Source organism: Planococcus citri, chromosome 3 (assembly GCF_950023065.1).
Source record: "Planococcus citri chromosome 3, ihPlaCitr1.1, whole genome shotgun sequence".
NCBI lineage: Eukaryota > Metazoa > Arthropoda > Insecta > Hemiptera > Pseudococcidae > Planococcus > Planococcus citri.
In genome coordinates, this window is record NC_088679.1 from 15,201,903 (window position 1) to 15,223,465 (window position 21,563).

General features: G+C 39.9%; 2 protein-coding genes across 3 annotated transcripts in view; one reads left to right on the plus strand and one right to left on the minus strand.

Annotated features, from left to right (window-relative positions):
• LOC135841264 (nephrin-like) overlaps positions 1-21,563 on the minus strand; it is a 1,354,679-nt gene that overhangs the window by 459,196 nt on the left and 873,920 nt on the right. The gene's annotated exons all lie outside the window — the stretch shown is intronic.
• On the plus strand, positions 11-20,126 carry LOC135841248 (uncharacterized). Of its 2 annotated transcripts, XM_065358109.1 has the most exons (6): positions 11-141; positions 253-301; positions 390-484; positions 563-729; positions 847-1,848; positions 19,161-20,126. In XM_065358109.1, exons 5-6 carry the CDS (start codon positions 1,713-1,715, stop codon positions 19,421-19,423), a joined length of 399 nt encoding a protein of 132 aa, XP_065214181.1. In that variant the 5' UTR covers positions 11-141; positions 253-301; positions 390-484; positions 563-729; positions 847-1,712; the 3' UTR covers positions 19,424-20,126. The 2 variants fall into 2 exon arrangements, with proteins under 2 accessions (XP_065214181.1, XP_065214180.1); XM_065358108.1 differs by lacking the exon at positions 19,161-20,126 and having other exon boundaries at positions 847-1,019.

Consider the following 21,563-nt stretch of genomic DNA (forward strand, 5'->3'; position numbering starts at 1 on the left):
CTCGAGTATTTTAATTTTAATAAATAACTACGATATATTTCTCGATTATTCGAAATGGGATGGAAAGAAAGAATCGCTTTGTTTTGTTATTGGGGTGGTGCAGTCAAACTTGGAAGTATCATTACGCTGGTGACATGTTTGGTAAATTCTCCTTTATTCTTTTAAAAATACATGTTTTCAATCAATGTGTACCTCGATATACTATACGAGTAATATTATTCATAAAATCTAATGAACATTTTTGCCTCACAGATTGTTCACGTGATCTTCTTCGCCCAAGCGTTGCCAACATTTTTAACGGGTAAGGCTTGAAATTCTGTACCAATAATGTCCTAGACCTATGTACTACTACAAGAGTATGTAATTTTAACCGAATGAAATTATCACAGGTGCCAAAGTAAGCTGCAGTTTCTGGGCTAACGTGATGATATACATCGTCGCTCAACTGGCTGTTTTCTCCATCTCTCTAATCGGAACAATTTCTGTAAGTTTTCAAGTCGTACCTATACCGAGTAAAAATTATCAATGAAACGATATCTTATAAAAATTTCGATTTTTTCAGGATAGTAAATTTTTGCTCATGTTGGGTTGTTACGCTGAGCCATCGTGTTTGGTTATTGGTTTGGGTATCGCTGTCGTTTTGTTGGTGATTTGTCATATTCACGATTACTCGAAATCTCATTTAATACCTTGTTCGATGGGGTATTGGTTTTTTCGTCCCTATAGGAGGTTAGTTTTCAGTATAAATTATTCCATATTTTCTGTTCTTTTATTTTAAATATGTATTTAGGTAGATTTTTATATTGTTTGCTGATAATATTTGTAATTTTTTGTTCATGTGCATAGTATTTCTGGTTCACTCGTATATTGTAATTGAAAAACGATTCGAAGATCTTCTTGAAGCTCATCGGAAGAAAAGATCTCCTGCTCCTTCTGCTACTAGTTCGTCAACACGTTCTCCATCTTGATATATTTATAAAGTTACTAAAATATTTGTAATAAAATAGGTACCTATCCTTTGTCGAGTTATTATTTTGGTATTTGATCTTGATGAGAAATTACTGGTTGACGTGATTTTATTCTGCTATTTGCATCAGATTGATAAGAACTGCTTTCAAAATCACTTTAGATAACATTAGGTAGGTAATTTATCAACATCAAGACGTAAAAATGGCTGTACCCAGGATTCGTTTCGCATTCGGTGTTTTTGGAGACTTACGAATAGCTTGTTTAATTGTTTTCGCAGTTCTTTTGGTAAAGTATCAATTCAATAGTTTAACCGAGTGATCCAGCAGTAGTTCATCGAGTCATTTTACAGCTTGTCAGCGGTTTTTGTGTCAATAAATACATCGGTATGAATATACACGCGAGAGCATTACAACGAAATGCGAAGAATATCTCTAAAGAAGAAATTGATAAAATAAACAAAACTGGTGAGTTGAAAACAATAATTCAGTACATCAGTGACTAGAGTTTTAATCGAATACGTGTTTTTTGACCTGATAGAAATTACAGTAAGTCATAGAGGATCTTTTATTATTGGAACTGTAGGTACGATATATCTCACTTCTTCAATCTATGGCCTTATCGGTATCCTCGCTGTAAGTGGATGCTTTCGATATTTTCCAAGCTCTTATTATCGATTCGAATTTTTTAATAGATGTGATCTTTCATATTTTTCACAGACAGAAATACATTTATTGAAAGCACCCATGGTACTGCTGCCATTAGCAGCGTTCGTCATGATCGTATTAATATTTTACGATTTGGGTGTGCAGGAATCTGATGGATGGGTCTCTGTGGTTTTCTGGTTCATTACCGGATTCGTCTTTAAAATTATTTCCGCTGGTGATTATTATTTGTGTGAAATATTACTTTATGCTGACTTCCTATAATGGATTAAGAAGAGACTTACCCCGGCTAGATTGGTAAATAATATTACACAGAATAATACACGACACGCGGTGTTGGTAGAATTATGTATTCAATTACGATACATGTCGATTTAAACACAATTACACAATGAAACAATAATATAATAATTGCCTTCTTCGGCGAAACCGTTTAACACAATTAATACACTGATAAACTCAAATTAACCATATAAACTCAAATTGACATTACAAAGAAATAATAAGTTCAAATTAACCATTCACGCGAACGTGCCCAATAAACTCAAATTAACTGACCCGACACTACACAGTAGTACATGACGAATAACGGCCGCAGCGCCGATCACCGGACTCGACGTCCAGCTCGCGACGCTGTTCAGTGTTACCACCACAAGGGTGGTAATCTGTCCCTAATATCCCTTACAGGAACGGCATATATCCCTCTCACATATGCCCCTTCGTGTGTTTACTCGTGAGAGTAGCCACAGAGGAACATACGGATATTATGAGAGTTATATGACGCACCTGTAAGGTGATTGACCCGATGTAGGATCGGTCCCCTGCCCCCCGTGTGTTTCACTGTGTGAAAGTAGGAGCAGAGAAAATACACTTTTCACCCACGTACGTAAGTAACTGCACTCGTCTACCACCCCTGAACTCAGTGCACTGCACTGCCCACCAGCGATCCAAGAACCGAAGGCAAGCGCGAGCAGCTCACATGAGCCAGGTGTACCAGGTATGTACAGTATACTTACGAGACAGTTTCCAAAAAGAAGACTTTTCCCTAATCTATTCGAAATTTTTCTGTTTCAGCGCAGTGGCTGGAGTACCCTTCCGGTCAAAATTGGAGATAAGACAAAAGCCAAGAGGAGCGAACCGTTATTCGAATCGCAGTGGATTCTGTTTCAGGTCAGCTGTACTGCACTGTGGCAGAAATGGGCGAAATTACATCAAAAAATTTAAGAGTTGATAAAAATGAAAACTGTCAAAAAATACGTCAAAAAACATTCAAAATACATAAAACAAACACTTTTTACAAATTAATAGTGGACTTCTTTTTTATCTTCTTTTACTGGCGCTTTATATAAAAACAATAACAAATGCTTAAAAATTAAAAATTGAGCACCTCTTTTGAAAAAATTTACAATTTTGGTCCACGTGTTTCGAAAAAATAAAGATTGAAAATTAAACAAAAACAAACATAAACAACAAGATAGGAAAAATGAAAAAACGGTCACGTAACCGTAAACTAGTTACTACAGGGTACATGATATTTTACACAATTCTAACATCATTGAATGAATTACAAATCGGACAAATTACACTGTTTACATCAACATCACAAAAGAAAATCATCGATTGCACACACAGGTGCGAGAAAACGACTAGCAAGACGTAATGAATCGTATACAATTTTTTATCTTTGAAGAGTCGATTGAAAATACTGGAACCGTCGGATGAAAATCGTAGATAACGTGATGGTACGACGACGAGATGGAAAATTAATTTCGTTGAGGCGGTACAGTCCCTCGCCTTTACTACGCTGAGTCGACTGGCTTTAACGTTGCCAGGAATCGTTACGACATTCGATGATTTGCTAAGTGAAGCGAAAACCCATAGCAATTAGTAACATGATATGGAAAATATCACGCCGATGTAGGCGTTGTAAAAATTTGGACAATTTTAAATTATTGAAACTACGTTAATTCACTCGATTTTGATAAAAAAAAAAAAATAAATAAAAATGGTCAAAACTACGAAAATATTGGCGACTTCGAGTGAATTTTGAAAGTTTTACTGGTGAAATTTTGGCCCTAGGTCTAGAAACCTTTTTTGAATTTATCAGTACCTACTTTTTGGTGGGTAGGTACCTACAGTTTTGAAGTTCATTTTTACATTGCCAAAATTTATTTTTTTAATAACTTTCCCAGTGGGAAAAGTTGAATAAAAATTTCACCAGTTTTTGTATATTGTTTAGGTATGTAACCTCTTTAGGAATTTTTAATCTTCCTCGTTCTTCGAATCGTCGAAATTGTCTTTCATCGGAGATTTGAGTTCAGCTAAGCTGGGCTCATCCTCCATTTTGGATTCGTCTGTCGCTGAGGACAGTGTCGATTGTGCCGATGTGTTCGGCGATTGAAACGTTGTATTGGCTGGCGTAGTAGCCACCGATGATGCGAATGAGGTTTGAGGTTGCGTCGGTGTATTCGGCGCTGTGCTGGTGTCCATGTGTTCGATTCCAAGCGATCGTGGGCTCGGGTTGGGTGCGAAGCTGAGGTAATTCGGTGCAGTGGATCGCGGTGACCCTTGGACAATCGGTTGAGTTGACGCAGGTAGCGCCGGTGAAGCCGGAGCTGACGGTGTAGCTTGAGCTTGAGATGCTGGCGGTGTTGCCAGACTATCGATCGATTGAAATATCTCATTCGCACTTTGACCCGAAGTAGGGGCATTTTGCGTAGTATTACGCGTTGGAGAGAATATGCGAGAGTTTACTGTGATAGTAGCCGTGCCTCCGGGTATTTTCACTGTTTGTTGTCCGAGAGCAGGTATGCTCTGTGAAGTTTGTTGATTAATACCAGCTCCAGCGGATGCTGCGTTGTCGGCAGGTGGCGTAGGAGCGGGTTGGCTCGATGGTCCAGCAACGGCGTTTGGTTGCTGGTTTTGCTGAGTATTATTATTCGCAGCGAGTTGCTGCTGTACTGAGGCGTTGAGTTCACGATCGCTATCATCGTTTCCCGCATTGGACGCATTGTCGTCGTCATTTCCTTCGTAGTTGTCATTATCATCGTTGGCACGTTCGGTGACGTCTAATGGAATCATGATAAATTCGTTGCGTACGGTCATGACGAAGTCAGTGAAGTCTTCTAGTCGGTACATTGGACCGAATTGATCAATCTCAGGTTCTAGACCTACGAAGAAATCGAGTGGTGCCATCATTTGGATGGTACCGCTGAACGTTCTAGTCCAAGTGCTGCGGAGAACTCGCTCGTAGTCTTGTAAGACTTGTTGGGGTTGTTCGCGGTAGCGAATCAATGGCATTACGTAGATTTCCTCAACTTGTCTACGTTGCAATAGGCGAAGTAGCGCAATAAATTGTTGTTCGAAATTGAACGCTGCTGTTCCATGGAATGCGTCCCAATTTCCAATCGATATCATGAGCCGCCGTGGGATCTGTGGTAATGAAGTCAAGTAATTGATAAGGTCTTGGAGCGTAAGGTCTCTGCGATATAGCGAGGGGTGGAGGAGGTCGCGCATTTCGGGTTTACGTTGCAAAATGTATTGCACCATGCCAAATACAAATCCATCGCCGAGCATTAAAATATCTTGCGCAGCTAGCGCAGTTTGAACCGTACTGTCGCGGTTGTGGATTCCGAGTAACGTATACCGCAGTGGGTATTGGTTTAGTGGGAAAAACGGACGTAAATAGTCCGTATTGATATTGTATCGCGTTCTAAAGCGATTATGATTGCGTCGTGTTTGAGCTAGCGGGTCACGACGCTGACGCGGTGCAGCGGGTCGTGCGGGGGTACTTTCCACTGTACGCCGTTGACGAGGGGGTGCAGCTGCGTTGGGTACAATTACGCGTCCTTGCGCGTCATATTGCTGTCTATGTTGTTCCAATACTGGTTCGTTCGGATTGGCTGGCGGAGGTACCGCATTGTCGAGACGCTGAGCCTGTTGATTTTGGAGCGCACGTCGTTGACGTGGTGTATTTGAAGCAGGTGCCACGGGCGCCGGTGGCGGCATGTTGTGACGTGCTGGAGCTTGGCCGCGAGGCATGCGTACATTAGCGGCTCCAGGAGCGGCGAATTGGGGTTGATAATTCGCTGGTTGTTGTTGCGGCGCTGCGGCTGCTGTACCTGGCATCGGAGACGTATTGCGTTGTTGCATTGATCCTAATTGCGGTCTATACGCGCGGTTAGTACGAGCGGCGTCGTCTTGTTGGGCTGGGGCTGCGGCTGCGGCAGCATAAGAGTGTGATGATGAGGCGCCCATGTTCACGTCCGATGACATGTCGCCGGCTACCGGAAAAAAATTCACTAGCGAACCGCTAGCTGGTTGATTAGGTAAAGTGCCCGAAGTAGAGCGATTGTCGACATATGATTGACGTGTTCCGGATCGAGCGGGGGACGACGTGCGGCTGCTGTGGCGGCTGCTTTGTTGCGAGTGTACGCTGTTTGGCGGCGATCTGCCCGTAACAGAACCGGAACGAAGGTTGCGGACTTGCGAATCGAGGTTCGCTGCTTGATTGATGGCGCTTTGATACGATTGCGTCATCTGCATAAGTTGGCTGCGTAAATCGGCGGTTGTGCGTTCGTACGCATCTATCTGCGCTTGCAATTCCGCCGCGCGCTCGTTGCTGGCTGTAAATTGGTCGTGCCAATAGGTAGCCTCGTCGTTTACCGCATTGTCAGCGATTGCGCGTAGATCCATAGCACGTAGCATGGTCATCATTGGAAAGATCTGCGATCTCTGTAACCGAATACGACACTGGGGATGCGGGCATGCGGTCGTCGGAGTGGTACTGCCCGGGACCGGAGCGGAGTCTGCGGCGAACATACGGTCCACACAGGTCGTGTGGTACAGATGGCGACACGCAGATGCAGACATTGCGTCCGAGAACGAAGCGATATCCCTGTTAATCGAAGGGAGGTACATGGGCTCGCCGCAGAATTGGCAGAGCAACGTTGGGTGCACCGACATCTGTGAAAATAGGCAAGCAAAAAATACGACGCGAATGAATTTCGAGAATTTTACACTTTGGAAAAAACGCGTGGTCGAATACGAAATAAAAATAAGCGTCGTAAGCTAAAGTAAAATAAAGTTAAAAACTCACCTTATCGTAGGACTCTAAACTACCGGGATTTAGTTGGTTGAGGTGGAGTGAAAAATAAATCCACTGTTGTACCCTCTGGTGGGCGGTGAAATACTCAAATTGCCAAATTTTGGCCACTTACACTTTCGATTTATACTCGATAACGATCGAGCACCAGAAAATAAAATTAGCCCAAAAGGCACTGAAAATTACCCGATTCGGGACGCACAGGACGCCAACACGCGGTCGTGTTGGTAACACGTGGTCGAAATTTTCAAACACCCGAAAAGTAACAAATTTCTGAATTTTAATCGCGTAAAATGGACAAACGGATAGCTTTAGCCACTGTAAGCGCAATTAGACACGAAAAAGTTAAAGAAAAGCTCGAAAAAGCACGAAAAGCCGCACAAAGTTGCAAACTTGCGAGGAAGAGAACATACACAGACGACGAACACATACATAATGGTTCGGCCGAGCGGCGTACGCCTCGATGCAACCGGCTAGAGCTGCTTATCGAGTTCCCCTCTCTACCGCAGTTGCCTGTGGCGAGTGTCGTGTACGTGCCGTTGACGTAAAGTAAAATGGCGACGATCGGTTCGTCTCATGTTACATACGTACGTGTGTCGTTGTGTGAGTATAATGCGATGGTGAATTTCTAGGAATTTTGCTATCAAGCCGTTGTGAGCTTGCAAATGTTTGCTTCGTTGGCTAGTTTCGATCAGAGTTGTAGGCTTTGTTGCCTAATATCGCTGACAGTTTTGCGAGTGTAGTAGTGTGTATTTGTGAGAGTGGCGAACGATCTCGTTGAATGTTATGTGTATTATATTTGCTGCGAAATATATCTTATTGTCTGATTTTTTATCATGTAGATAATTCTGGGTATTTTTAGCTCGATCGATTCGAGAGAGGTTGGTGTGTTGTTGGCTTAGTTGCCAGATTTCAGGTTTGTCAGACTTTGTCAAAACTGTGTTCGAAGTCAAACACGTCGAGGTGTGACGTATTGTCAAAAAGGTGAATTTTGCTTTGAAAATAGTATTATTTTGGTAAAGGGGGTATGTTGAAAGTATTTGAATTTGGGATATGCGAGTTCGAAATTACACACGTGCGTGTTTTCAGTCATGTATATTTTTACAGAATAAATTACCCAAGATGGATCGAGAGTGATTTTTCGCATTTGAAATGTGTTTAAAAATGCCTCGTAGGTAAAAGTAGATAAGTGTGGGTTGGGAATTTAAAAATTCAGCTGTATAAAAATTGTGTACTTACCCTGAAGTTTGATACCTACGTTAGTATGATTGAGTCTTGATGCGAGTACGTAACTCGGTTTTTCAAGTAGGTACCTGGGTAAAGGAGTCAGGTTTTGAATTTCCAGTTTCGGCTGGTATGCTCGCTTTTTCGAAATACGTACTCGTAAATAAATTTAGACAAGTAGCCAAATTTGGAGTATTTTATTAGTAATAAATTTACAACGATGTGTATTGCTAGTCGGTACTTGATATTTTGAGTAAAACTAGGTGGTTAAAATAAATCATCGTAAATTTAGCTTGATTTCTAATTAATTTACCGAGGATGGTAGAATTCGAGTAATTTCAGCAACGTAGCTGAGGTATAACAAACGTGTATTTCATCAATTTGGAGACGTTTATAGGTATGTCAATACTTCGCGGAATTTACTTATGGAGGTCTTGAAGGATCGTCGACGTTGTCCGTTAAGGGTTACCTGTAGACGTACTCCCGCGTATGCATAGCTGGTAGATACATGAACGGTAAAAGGATCGTCTTCATCAATGTCAACGTTGCTGAGGTGTAAAATTTGCAGGATCTCCGCTTTTTGCTGGATTGTGATTGGGTCAGTGCGTTCATATTCGTACACTCGGCGCGTAAGCTGTAGTTGGTTTTCCGTGAACCTTGGGAAGAACGTAAAGTTGAAGTCTGGGTGTCTTGATGCGATCACTGCATTCATTGTGAAAATTGTATTTCACGTTGGTCAGGTTTGCGAAAAATGTCGTCTGTATTTTCGTTACGTCACGAACACTGTACTTTTCACTTCTTTCTCGTGAGTAAAGATCGAATCGGTTTCGAAGTCGAACACGGAGGCGCGAATCAGTAGTAGTTTTTTTACACGAGTACGCGTAATTTGGTCAGATCAGGTATACGAAGCTTCGTTCGAATAATTTTTTCAGTTGGAAAATGAAAGTAATTTCAAAGTAAGGGTATTTCGAATTGTATTCGATTTGTCTTTCCACAGTGGGTGATGGTTAATGCAACCCCCGAAATAGGTAGGGTTTGTTTTTCATTTCTTTTTCCATTTCTTTGCACTTTTCGTCAAATTTTTCTTTTTCTTTTTTACGCTGTGCCATGTCAGCTTTTAAACGCAAATAAGATTCGCTGTTTTTGTCTTTTTGTTTCTTCCTGAGTTCGAGGTTTCTTTTTTCAATGTCGCGTATACACGCGTTGTAGCGTGGTTTGACTTTTTTAGCCAATTCAGCATATTGGTTCAAAAACTGTTTTCTTTTACGAATTCGAGTCGGTTCCGAAAGTGCATCGTCGATCTCTGTAGGGTCGACTTTGAGTTTTTGTAGTAGTTCAATTAGGTCTTTTTGTTCAGGTTCAGTGTCTGATTTGAATTTCACTTTTTTCTTTTTTCGTGACGTTTTAGCTGACTCGTTGTCAGTGTCAGACGATGCGTCATATTGTTTGACGTGAAACAAATTTAAATTTTTTAATTCTTCAACCATAGAGTCGGTATTTATATCGTCCTTTGTAGGTTTCTTTTCCACAGTAGGAATTTCTTTTTGGTTGGGTTTGGGGGTTTGTTTACTTGCCCCAGTGTCCAATTTTGGTTTTTTTGTAATTTCAGTATCAAAAATAGATTCGTAGCCTTGATCGATTGGATCATCGAAATGAATACTTTGAGTATTAAAATTCGTAAATTGTGGTTTCCAGCCTGTTTTAGCCTGTCTTGCAGCTAGTCGAGCTGAAATACGGACTTTGTCCTGTTTGGGGGTGGGAACGGGGTGCCCTGCCCCTGTCGGTTGTGCTCTAGATGTACTAGGAGGAGGGTTATTAGTATTAGTGATCAAGCTTGTAGCTTGTGCAGTATTTTTGATTCTGTCTGCGACAGATGGTTTTTTCTTTTTATGTGTAAGTGTGGGTGTAGGCTTGAGTTCAGCCTTTTTCCGTTTTTTATATTTCTTTTTGCGTTTGATACGAGCTTTTTGTTTTTGTGTTTTTTCTTCAGAAGAGTGGGTGGTTGAGCTCATGATCGACTCATAAAGTTGTGTGTCAAATTTTTTCAAATTTCGTAGATTTAAGCGCTGTTCTCGCGCTACGTCGATTACCTTTTTAATAATCATTCGTGAACCTTTGTCAAATACCGCTTTGTCAGCGTCAGTGGCTAATGGTATGCCTTGTATACGTCGTACACGCGAATCGCTGTCTTCAGTGGAAGTAGACGAGTAGGTTTTTGTTAAGTGATTGTTTAGGAAGTTTTTGATTTTAGTAATCATGTCTGCTTGATCGATGTACGAATGTAAACAAGGGTCTTTCCTCATTCTGTCTATTTCGTCTTGTGTCATGAAAAGCGTGAGTTGTCTCACGTTTGCTACTCGATTTACGTTCGAGTTGTCAATTGGTTCTATTAAATAGCAATTTTTTCCAGATCGTTGTAAGATCATGTAAGGTCCAGATTTCTTTGGGTAAAATTTTTCACCTGTTAACCTGTCACTGTTGGACAGTTTGTGATTTGTGAGTAATACTAAGTCACCTAGACGTAATGTAGTGGGGTCTGGGTGTTCCTTGTTAAAATTATATTCGTCCTCGATTTCTTTCAATCGACGTTTTTCACGTATGAAAGTTTCTATAATCTGTTTTTGTGACATGTTGTCAACTTTTAGGCTAAGTAAGTCAGTGGTGTACACTGCTTTCTTCGCAAGTTGGTCTGCAATAATGTTAGTGTATTCCAATTTTCTGGCATATACATGAATAAATTCACAACGTTTAAACTGCTCTTTGAGTTTGAGAATTTTTTCGAAAATGATTTTGTGGAAAACAGGTTTTTTCCTAGAGTTTAGCCAGTTATTCTTTTTCCATCTTTCGACGGTGTGGTTCAGTGCTTTGACTGCATAGTTCGAATCAGAAAAGCATTTGACTTTTTCAAAGCCATTTCTTTTCATTGTCATAAGTGCTATGAGTATCGCTATGAGTTCAGCATAGTTGTTGGAGACAGGAAAGTCTCCTTTCTCTCCGATCCGTACGGATATGTTTTTATTTGATTCGGGAGCGAAGCAAATGCCGATTCCAGCGACTGCATCGTCGTCACCGTTTTTGGAGCAAGCTCCGTCCGCGGTGACGCGTGCACTACCGTCTGGTTCGATGATAACATCATCTTTGTCTAGCTTGTATTCCCAGTTTTCCTGGATTGTCATTGAGGGTAATTTTGTTTTTGCTAGCTTTTGCAGCAGTTCAAGTAAGCTATGAGTGAAATTGAATATATTGTTTTTATGAGGTAATTTCTCCGAAATGTGATCTGAAATGCCCCAGGCCTCATTAGGTTTGAACCCAAAAATACCTGGAGTATTGTTTATCTCGTTTTCAATTTCATTGACGTAAGTGTACCAGTTTGCGTGTGTTGTGTAAGGATCGTGTTCCTTGTTTATTTTGGATCGCAATTTGTCACCTATAATTCGCATAGTACGTTCAACCGACGAAGATTGCGGGTTGTACGCATTTGTATGCGCAACTTTTATGTTTCTGTCTTGGAGTAGATTATACCACTCTTCACTTATAAATTGTTTACCGTTATCAGTGATAACTTTTTTGACTGTTACTGCATTTTTCAGTATGTCATTAAGTATGGTTTTCATCTCTCGACAAACGTTTTCAGCCTTAATTTCAGGCAGTGAGCGAATCCAGTTTTTACCGGTAAAAATGTCTTTAGCGACAAGTAGGTACTTAGGTTTTCCTTCTATAGCCGGAGCTGGTCCGTATAAGTCCACAGATAGGACTTCTCCAATGCCGAAGGCTTCGACTTTGCCAAATTCTATACTCTTAGGTTGCGAGTAATTTTTATTTAATTTGCATACTAGGCATGCATTGGTTATTTCGCGAATGTATTCCAGCGATCGAGGATGGTAGTAAATTCGGCGGAATGCCATGTCGAGTTTATTGGCACCTGTGTGGCCATATGCAGTATGTAAGAAATCTACAGTGTCGTAGAAGAGTTCGTCAGGTAGGTATGGCACCTGAGTTTTGTCAGGTAGTGTTTTCATTAGGATTACCTTCATCTTAACTTTTTTCTGAGTCGTATCAGATTCGCTACGAGTGTCAGGTGAAGATGAGATCTCTTCTGTAGTTTTCATTTCACGTAGGGTAAAGCGTTTTAATAGCTTTTTCTTAGCTTCAATCTCAGCTTTTTTGTCAGGAGAATGATATTTTCTTAATTTTTTAATAAGTTTAGCGCAAGTATCGTCTTTTTGTTGGTATCTTGCAATGTCGGATAGTTTAGTAATTAGCATGGGAACGTTTTCATCTAGAAAATTTATGTCAAACGTCGTGATTAGTGTTTGGAAATTTTTTATTTCCAGTTCAGGTGCTTGTAGCACGTATAGCATTCTGTTTGATGTATTTAATTTGAAACGTAAATCGAAGCAATTTAGCATCGTGATCCAGTACGCAGCTTTGCGATGAGTCTGCATCATTTCACGATACCGATTGATCGTGGCTAGTAAGTGTGATTTGACGTTGATAATACGTCCGTGTACCCACATTTGTAGCCTTTTCAGTACTTGTACAAGAGCCATCATGTCTTTGTCAAAAGGTGTAAAATGTTTTTGGTGCTCCTCGAAAGCTATCGATACGTATAAGCATACGTGTTTAATTTCCTGTTCGGTAACAGGATCAATAGTAGTGTAAAATAATACCGCATTCATTGCGTCGTCTGTAACGTGGGTGTCTAAGCAGAGTTCCCCGGTAGGAGGGGGTGGTTGTATTTTAAAGTCTTTGCAATATTCTGCCTTGAGCTCCTCGAAAGCTTTTTCTTGGAGTTCTCCCCACTCAATTTTGCCATCTTTGGCATTTTTACCTTGCGTAGTAGCATAAATAGGTGCAAGAATTTGCATGTAGTTAGGTATAAAGTTTCTGTACAGGCCAGTTAGGCCAACTAATTGTAGAAGTTGTTTCACAGTCGTAATGTGAAATTTGCCATTTTTCTGGTGTTTGTTAACAAATTCCATGAACTTTTTGACCTTTTCGCTTTGTTTAGCGACTTCATCCTTGGATAAGACGAATCCTAAGTGTTCTGCATAGTTGCGGAAAAATTGTGTTTTGTTTGGATTGAGTTTTAATCCATTTTCGCGTATTTTGTCAAATACGTATAATAATCGGTCTAGAGTCTCCTTGAATGTCGAGCCAGACACTTTCACGTCGTCTACGAATTTTGTAATTCCTTTTTGGTCAGGTATAACCTTATTTATCATGTAGACAAATTCGCCGCTTGAAATGTTCAAGCCGTAAGGTAGTCGACAAAATTCGTAGACTTGGCCGCATACCTGAAATGCTGTAAATTGACGAGACGCTTCGTCTAGTACTAATTGCCAAAATCCACAAGTGAAGTCCAGCGTGCAAAAAAGGTTGTCACCTTGGTTTTCGTAGATAATGTATTCTACAGTGTTAGGCTCAGTGAGCACTTTTTGCAGTACTTTATTCAATTCGTCGGCGTCTAAACATAGTCGTATGTCACCGTTTTTCTTAATAACAGGTGCAGTAGTATTTATGTAGTTAGACCTTGAAGGTCTTATGATGCCGAGTTTTAGCATTTTAGATATTGTACGTCGGAGCGCTTCAATGATTTTTTGGGAGGGTCTGAATTTTTCACCTCTCCACTGGCCTAATGGTGGGATTTTTCCATCTTTAAATTTAAATTTGACTGTTTCGCCACGGTATCGGCCAGCATTGAAGCTGAATATGTCTGAGTAGTTTTTTAGTTTGTCCCAAGCGTCATTAGCTTCTTGTAAGGTTATGTCACCTTTTATGACTAGGTTATTGAGATCAGTTCTCATGTTTTTTAGGTAAAGCTCTCTAGCTTGGTTTTGTTCGTGAGCCCAGTCTTCATCCATGTAGAATGTGTTTTGACTGATTAAACGAATAGCTTCACGTTTATTTTTTCTGTGGACTGCAATCTTTTTGACTGGGTAAATATCGTTGATTTCAGTTTTATTCAAATATGGTATTTTAAAGGACTTTGCCTTTTTAGGGTGGCACTCGGCATATTCATGCCCCTCGCGGTGGTTAATGACTATGCCAAGGTGGCGCATTGATAATCGGCCAATTAACAGTGATTTACCTGTTGTGTCAAGTACGTAGAATGGCATGCATACCATATGGGTACCTAGACGTACACATATCTCGACGCAGTGCGTCATTGCTTTAACTAGTGAGTTGTCTGCCATGCGTAAATTGACAGGATTGTTCAATTTTACGTAACGTATCCATTGTGGGTGTTCTCTTGTAATGTAGTCAACGAGAGTTTTCGTCATTACGTTGGGGAGAGCCCCCGAATCCAACTGAGCTGGTAATGGCATGTCGTTAATAAAAATAGGTATCGCTGTAATATGGTCAATCTTCATTAGACTGGGCAATTGAGGAACTGAGTCCTGTGTAACATTGTCTTCGTTGACCGTTGGTATCACGTTTATACCCACATTGTGTATTTCAAACGTTGGAACTACGTCGTCGGGTTCATCGAACCCTGAGTCAGTGTCATTTTCGAGAGTGTTTTCGTTAATATTTTCAATGTCAGGTTTAGTGATTTCTACGACGTTGTAGTAATGTTCTCCATCGTTAGGATCATGTTTTTCAAGCATTACTAGTGGCGGATCAAAACCACCTTTTGTTTCTTGAGGAATAAACCTGATGTTGTGAGTATTGAGTTTCATAATGTCATCAAGCTCAAGTATAGCTTTGTTTAATTCGATATTGGGATCGCATTTTAATGCTTGGTCGTCGCAAATTTCTATTTTGTTGTCTTTGGACACTTTTATTGTTTTTGGTCCTAAAGGCGAATCGTATGCATAGTATTTTGCATTGTCAGCAATGTTTGCCATCGAAACTGGTATTTCGACTAATTTTCTTAATTTTATTTCTGGTGGTTTAGTGCCATCGTCTACAATTTTTACAGTATGAGTATATAGGTCCTCTATGTCGGCCATATTGACCAAATATTCATTTAATCTGTCGTTTGTAGGCGACTTCTTCGCTTCGTCTTTCACGATTGTACGTTTTTTGTCGCCGTCCTGAGCGATTTGTTTTCGACCTAGTGGCGAATTGTAATCGTAGAGTCTTGAAAATTTGGCAGCTTTTGCTGGTGGATCGTACGTAATTTTGTGAAATGAACCTTTATGTCCGTCGGGAATGTATTCCCTTCGTTCATATTCACCGGAGATTGGACTGCAGTGAATTCGTTCTGCTAATAATTGTACTAAAGCACGCATTGTGCTTCTGTTTATTTGGACTTGGTCGTCCTTATGTTCATGTGAGGATTCTTCAGACTGTTCAGTCTTAGGATGTACTCTTTCATTGTCAGATAGGTGGATGTTTTCGTATTTGAGTAGATGCTGGCACATCATATCTAGTATAACTGGGTACATAGCCATTTCTGGATAATGTCTGTTCATTGTGTTTGAAAAATGGAACGTGTTTTCCAATGGCATTATTTTGTTATCCGTAGATGCTTCCGGTAGTTGAAAATGTGTGTCATCAGTGTGTACGCATGTTTCAGTGCGTAAAAATTGGTACGCTAGGTCGCGTATAAAAGTGATTCGCGGATCTTCCGCAATACGAACGAATATATCGCGAGTTTTGCTATATTTGCCTATTTTGACGCCGTATTTCGGGTTGCGGTAAGGTAGTACAACAGGCATCAGGAGTATGATGTGTTTAGCCTTGTGATCATCGAAAATCATGTTTACAATTTTACGTAATTTCTCTTCTGTTTTATCGAATGGTTCGTTGAAGAAATTTAATTCTGCCTGGCAAGCAGATAATATGAATGTTGCGTTAGGTGTAAATTTCGATTTTTTGATTATATCGTGGAGGTCATTGAGCTTAATTTGCTCTTGTATGCAAGCAGGTAGATTGTATTGTCGTTTGAATGTACCTCTACGAATATAGTGTACGAGGCTGTCGCCAACCCAAATGTAGTCATCAAGTATAGACGAGTCTGGCTTAATCGGAGTCTCATTTGTACTAGGCGCAGACTCCTGATCGCCTAGTTCTTGGCGTTTCCCTGCGCCGTGTTAGTTGTATTAGGCTGGGGTGTACCAGTGGTGGTAGATGCAGTTGTATTAGGCGCAGTGGGTTGCGGAATGGGTCCAGTTTGTGTAAATGGACTCGTAATTGGGGCCTGCTGTGAAGCCTGTGTGGTAGGTTGGGGCGTGGTGGGTGGTGGCGGGGTATTGAATTGGATACCTGCTACGTTAGCAGCAAGAGTTGCCATCGCTGCTTGCGATTGTTGTGCTTGTTGCATTTGCAACATTTGTTGTACTTGTGTTGCAGTAAAAAATGTTTCCTGAGGCAATGTAGCCGTTGGCTGTTGTTGTTGTTCCTCCTCTTCGAGGTCAACAACATTACCATATTGATCGTATGCGATTACATAAGCCGGCACCGTATTGTCCGTTTCCGTATCGATATCAGTTACGTTTACTGAGTGTGTATTATTGTAAGGTACTTCAATTTGACCTGAGTGAGGTGAAAATTCACCTAGACAGTTACCTTCAGCATCGTAAGCTAAATATTTCACTTCCAGAGGCTTTGCTCTGTGTTTATTATTTTGGAAATTGGGTGGTAGAAAATTTGGCGCTTTACCATTTGTTATCGCGAGTACTCCCGGTGTAGGGGGGGGCTGTAAGCGCGAGTGGGCCTCTATTGGGAGGAGGAATGTTATAACCATTTCCTATCTGTTTGTACCCCGTCGTAAAAGGGTTAAGTGGTATTCCATTTATTGCACGTCCTTGCATGTCGTGGTGCGCGAAATTTCCGCTTGGTTGGTCTTTAGGCGGTTTCATGTCCGCATTCCAACGGTTGTTGAGTATCGTATCTCGAGGTATGTTTGTGCGTCGAGGGTTACCGTTTGGTCCACGTTCAAATGGTTCCAGTTTAATTTCCTGGTGCCAAAGTCGCTGATAATCGTCTGCAATGCTCTGCATTTTTTCAATAAATTCAGTAACCGTCGTGTTGTTTGTTATAGGTAATTCTCTGTGGAATTGTTTTGGCATTTTAGTCCTAAACATCTGTAATAGGAATTCTGTACCGCGATGATTTGATTGCGCTAATGTCTTTAACCATCTTGTTAAAAATGCTACGAGTTCTGGCAGAGTCTTAGCGGAATTGACCCTGTCGCACTGAAGTTCAGCTTGACCTTGTATGGTTGCATTCCAGTAATATTTGAGGAAACTGGTTTTCGTCGCTTCGTACGTGTCAGTGCTGCGGCACGTTTGTCGCCATTGGGCGGCGTCCTTCGTAATGACTACGGACTTAAACGCAGCCGCTTTGTGCTGATTTTCAATTTTGTACATCGCCATATGATCTTCAAAGGCTTCAATGAATTCGTGGGGGTGCCACCGATTCTCCTCTGTGTATGTAATGCCGGCGTTCTTCATGATACCGAAGTCAATACGAGGTGGTTGTAAATTGCCTTGAATAGCTGTAAATTGTTGGTGCGGTGGCACCGCGTCGTATTTATCTTTTAGACGGAAGAATTCAGTTGTTAGTACTTCGTGGTTACGAGTATTCCTTTTAGTTTCAATTATGTTTTGACGTAATGTTTCGTCTGTATTGTCTGCACGTTCGGTAAGTTGTAGTACCGAGTACTGTGTGCTTGTTTTTAATTCAGCGAATTCAGCTGCGTGCTCAGTGGCCCAAGTGTTTATGTTGTTAATCGATTGTCTCAATTCGGCGAGATTAGTCTCCGATGATGTTAGTCTAGGGTCGACATTGCGAACAAAATTAGCTGCATTCGCAGCTGATATAGCAGCTTCTTGCGCGGCAAGGCGCGAATTCTGAGCGGCTTGGCTGCTAGTTGCCACTTGGTTATTAAATTGTTGTTGCTGAATGTACAGCTCTGTCAAATGTTCTCTTTCTACCGCGAATCCTTGTTGGATTGTAGCTTTCAAGTATGCGCAATTGATTGCTTCGTCATCCTCAGGTAGATCCGGGAAGTTTATATTCGGAATGTTATTATTCCCAGCCATTTCGGGTTTAGTTTCGGAGATTGGCTGTAAAGTAGATTTTGGCACACTACGGCGCGATGTACTCTTTCCTTGTAACGCACGTTCGTTATAATCTACTCGTGTGGTGGTCCGAGTACTGCGGCGCAGTGGTGTATTGGACATAAAATAAATTCTCTAAACTTATTCGAAAAATATTTTTATTGTATAAACTAATTGAAGCAAGTTAAGAATATTCACGAGGTAGTAATAAAGAGAAAATTAGTAGGTACTGCGGCGGTACCTTCACACGAGACGCGCACTTGAAAAATTGGCGCGAACTCGTGGAATCGTTTTAACCGTTGAGACGACGGCGGCAGCTGCAGCTACGGCGATATCGTCCGATGTTCGATGCAACGAGCGGGTGCAGCAGCGGCGTTGGCGGGCCGGCTGCTACTGTACGATGCACTGTTCTATCTAAAAACGCGGGAACTTTTCTTCGGCCTTTTGTGGGCGCTTATTCTCCGGAAAATTCACACAAACAAAAGCGAAAAAAGCTCCTAATATTATCTAGATAAATTTAGCGCAGTATTTATCATGCAAATTGGGCCAGGGAGCCCAAATTAAGCTCACGCGGATGCGTGTATAAGCAGGAAAAATGCACTAAATTTAATTTCAGATTGCAGTTAGGCGCCAATGTGAAATATTACTTTATGCTGACTTCCTATAATGGATTAAGAAGAGACTTACCCCGGCTAGATTGGTAAATAATATTACACAGAATAATACACGACACGCGGTGTTGGTAGAATTATGTATTCAATTACGATACATGTCGATTTAAACACAATTACACAATGAAACAATAATATAATAATTGCCTTCTTCGGCGAAACCGTTTAACACAATTAATACACTGATAAACTCAAATTAACCATATAAACTCAAATTGACATTACAAAGAAATAATAAGTTCAAATTAACCATTCACGCGAACGTGCCCAATAAACTCAAATTAACTGACCCGACACTACACAGTAGTACATGACGAATAACGGCCGCAGCGCCGATCACCGGACTCGACGTCCAGCTCGCGACGCTGTTCAGTGTTACCACCACAAGGGTGGTAATCTGTCCCTAATATCCCTTACAGGAACGGCATATATCCCTCTCACATTTGTCTAAAAATTTTCCAGATAATGAAGCTACTTCGAGACCATTTGGAATAATCATTGGATTTTTTTTTTGCAGTTGCCTCGATTTATGCCTTCATTGTGGTGTTTAGTTACTACGTGGAAGTGACTCAAGGTCCTCTACCTGAACTTCAAGAGAAAGTTACTTCATCTCCGACCTTGTTTTCATTTCCAACGTCACCCGATAGACCAAAGAAATTTGAAACGCCACCGCAGCAATTATCCCCTGGAAAATCACCTCCTCCTAAACCACCACCTCCCAGAACACCACCTTCACGTGGACGATCTCCTCAACAAAGTCGATCTTCGCCAAGAAGATAATAGAAAAAGATTCCATAAACGTGCGATCCTCTTCTGTTCAATATTTTTTGATTTTTGTACCCTTCAAAGTTGAAGTTATGCAACCAAAACTAAATTCTAAGCTGGTGTTGAAGAAGTTGCATAAGCGAATTGCTGTAAATACGTTTGATTTTTATTTTTTGTAAGATGAGGTTTGTTAATTACATAAGAATGTAATTTATTAGTTTAAAACTAACGAAAGAAAAATAAAAGTTAATTGAACACCAAAAAAAAAAAAAAAAAATTGAAAAATAATTTTTGAAGAACAGCATGAAAATTCATCAAACTGTCATGTCAGTATTCGAGGTAATTAATTGGTTCTCAGGTTCTGAGTTCTGGTAAAAATAAACAAATCTGAAAAATTCCAAAATCCCTTCATCTCATGTTCATCTCACACTTTTTTCATTTGAAATTATCATCACAAAATATTATCACTTATAAAATAAAATTCAAGCAATTTGTTTTTGACAATAATGAAATTTCTTATAGATGAGGGATAAATGGAAAGAAAACGACTTTCTCTTAAACCTCAACAGTACACCAGATATTACCAATTGGCAATTTCTGTCTCTTTAGTAGTAGGTAAGTGTAAAAATCAATAAGTCTTTGAGTACCTACCTATTCTGTAAATTTAAAATTTCAATTACCTAATTCCAGGTTATTAATTGCGCCATGTTAATATGTTACTTCGAAATATACGAATTATTGTTCAGACCGAGTGTACATTTCTGGATATACTTTATTACAGGCACTTTTATCGTTACGAAAATATTCATGGTTTTTGCTTTCTATTCGAATACAACTATACTTGTGGACGCGGTAAGAATTTGTCTCTAATTAGAGCCTATCTATAATTTTGCAGCGTTTATTATAAAACTAATTAATATCGATAGGTACCGCTGTTTTTTTAGACGCTATTTTTATGTGTTATATTGTTGATATTTCAATTCCTGTGGGGTTTAATTGCTACATTTTCGATTGTGATAAATGCTGACACTATTTCCGATAATATCACATCTCATTTCCCAGAAGATAAGGTCATGCTTCAAGAAATGAAAGAATTCGAAGAAGAAGTACGTAAATCTTTGATTCAGAATTTTAGTATAAAAGTGACTTTTGGAAGTCCAAGCTCTTGTAGTTTTTTTTTTTTTTTTTTTTTTTTTTTAGAATAATTGTTGTTTCAAGCAAATGCCTAACAATGCTACTACAACGACGAATCCTTCGGTAAATTTGACCAATGCTGAGCATTCTTCTACGACAAACGACAAACCCTCGTGTAAATCTTGCATTCGAGTAAATAAAGAAAAAGCGAGAAATATAGCGGTTTTCTTGATTACTGGATACATTTTAATTTTCGTCGGGTTGGTGAGTATTTTGAAGAAATTTTTAAGGGAATTTGGTAGCTTGTTAGGGTGTAGTTCAATTAGGAACTGTGATAAAATTTACGTGTACAGTGTTTTTAGAGCTTTTACTTATGTTTGAAGAAGTTTCAACGATGTTTTTTGCTATTCTTGCTGAATTTTTAAAACAACAAAACTGATTTTTTGAGCATTTTTGAAAAATTTTGAGCCTGAAATTGGGTTTTGATTTGTAGGATTTTTCAAAAAGCTTGCGAGGAATCCAAATATTTCAAAGAAAATATTTTTTTGAGCATTTTTGAAAGACTATCCGATCTGAGCTCAAAATTAAGTCATGATTTTCGAAATTTTGTGAAAAAGGCGTCACGTGACCTGTAGAAATGGATTAAAGTGTAGGCAAAAAATTACTATCAAAACTTTTTTCGAGCATTTCAGAAGAATTTTGAGCCAAAAACGTGATCATGATTTTTGAAGTGTTCGAAAAAAGTAACAAGCAATCTATCAAAAATGGGTTTTAACTCCCCACATTTTTCAAAAATTCCTATTTTTATTTCAAAATTGCCAATCGGAAGTCTTTGCCAGACTGATTTATAAGGTTCTGTTGTTTTGTTGCCATTTGCCCAAGTTAAAAAGTGTCATTTTTTTTTTTTTGGAAAAGTTGTCAAAAAAAGTCAATTTTTGGCTAAATAGTCAAAAAGTAGGTATCCATTACAGTCAAAATTGTCAAAAACTGATTATTTTTGGTAAAATTCTCAAAAAGGGTC

What these genes read in the sequence shown, in the direction of transcription:
- LOC135841248 (XM_065358108.1), top strand. Translation starts at nt 55, where the DNA reads ATGGGATGGAAAGAAAGAATCGCTTTGTTTTGTTATTGGGGTGGTGCA. An exon ending in TTACGCTGGTGACATGTTTG is followed by an intron (nt 142 to 252) that starts GTAAATTCTCCT and finishes TTTGCCTCACAG; the next exon opens with ATTGTTCACGTGATCTTCTT. An exon ending in TTTTTTCGTCCCTATAGGAG is followed by an intron (nt 730 to 846) that starts GTTAGTTTTCAG and finishes TCATGTGCATAG; the next exon opens with TATTTCTGGTTCACTCGTAT.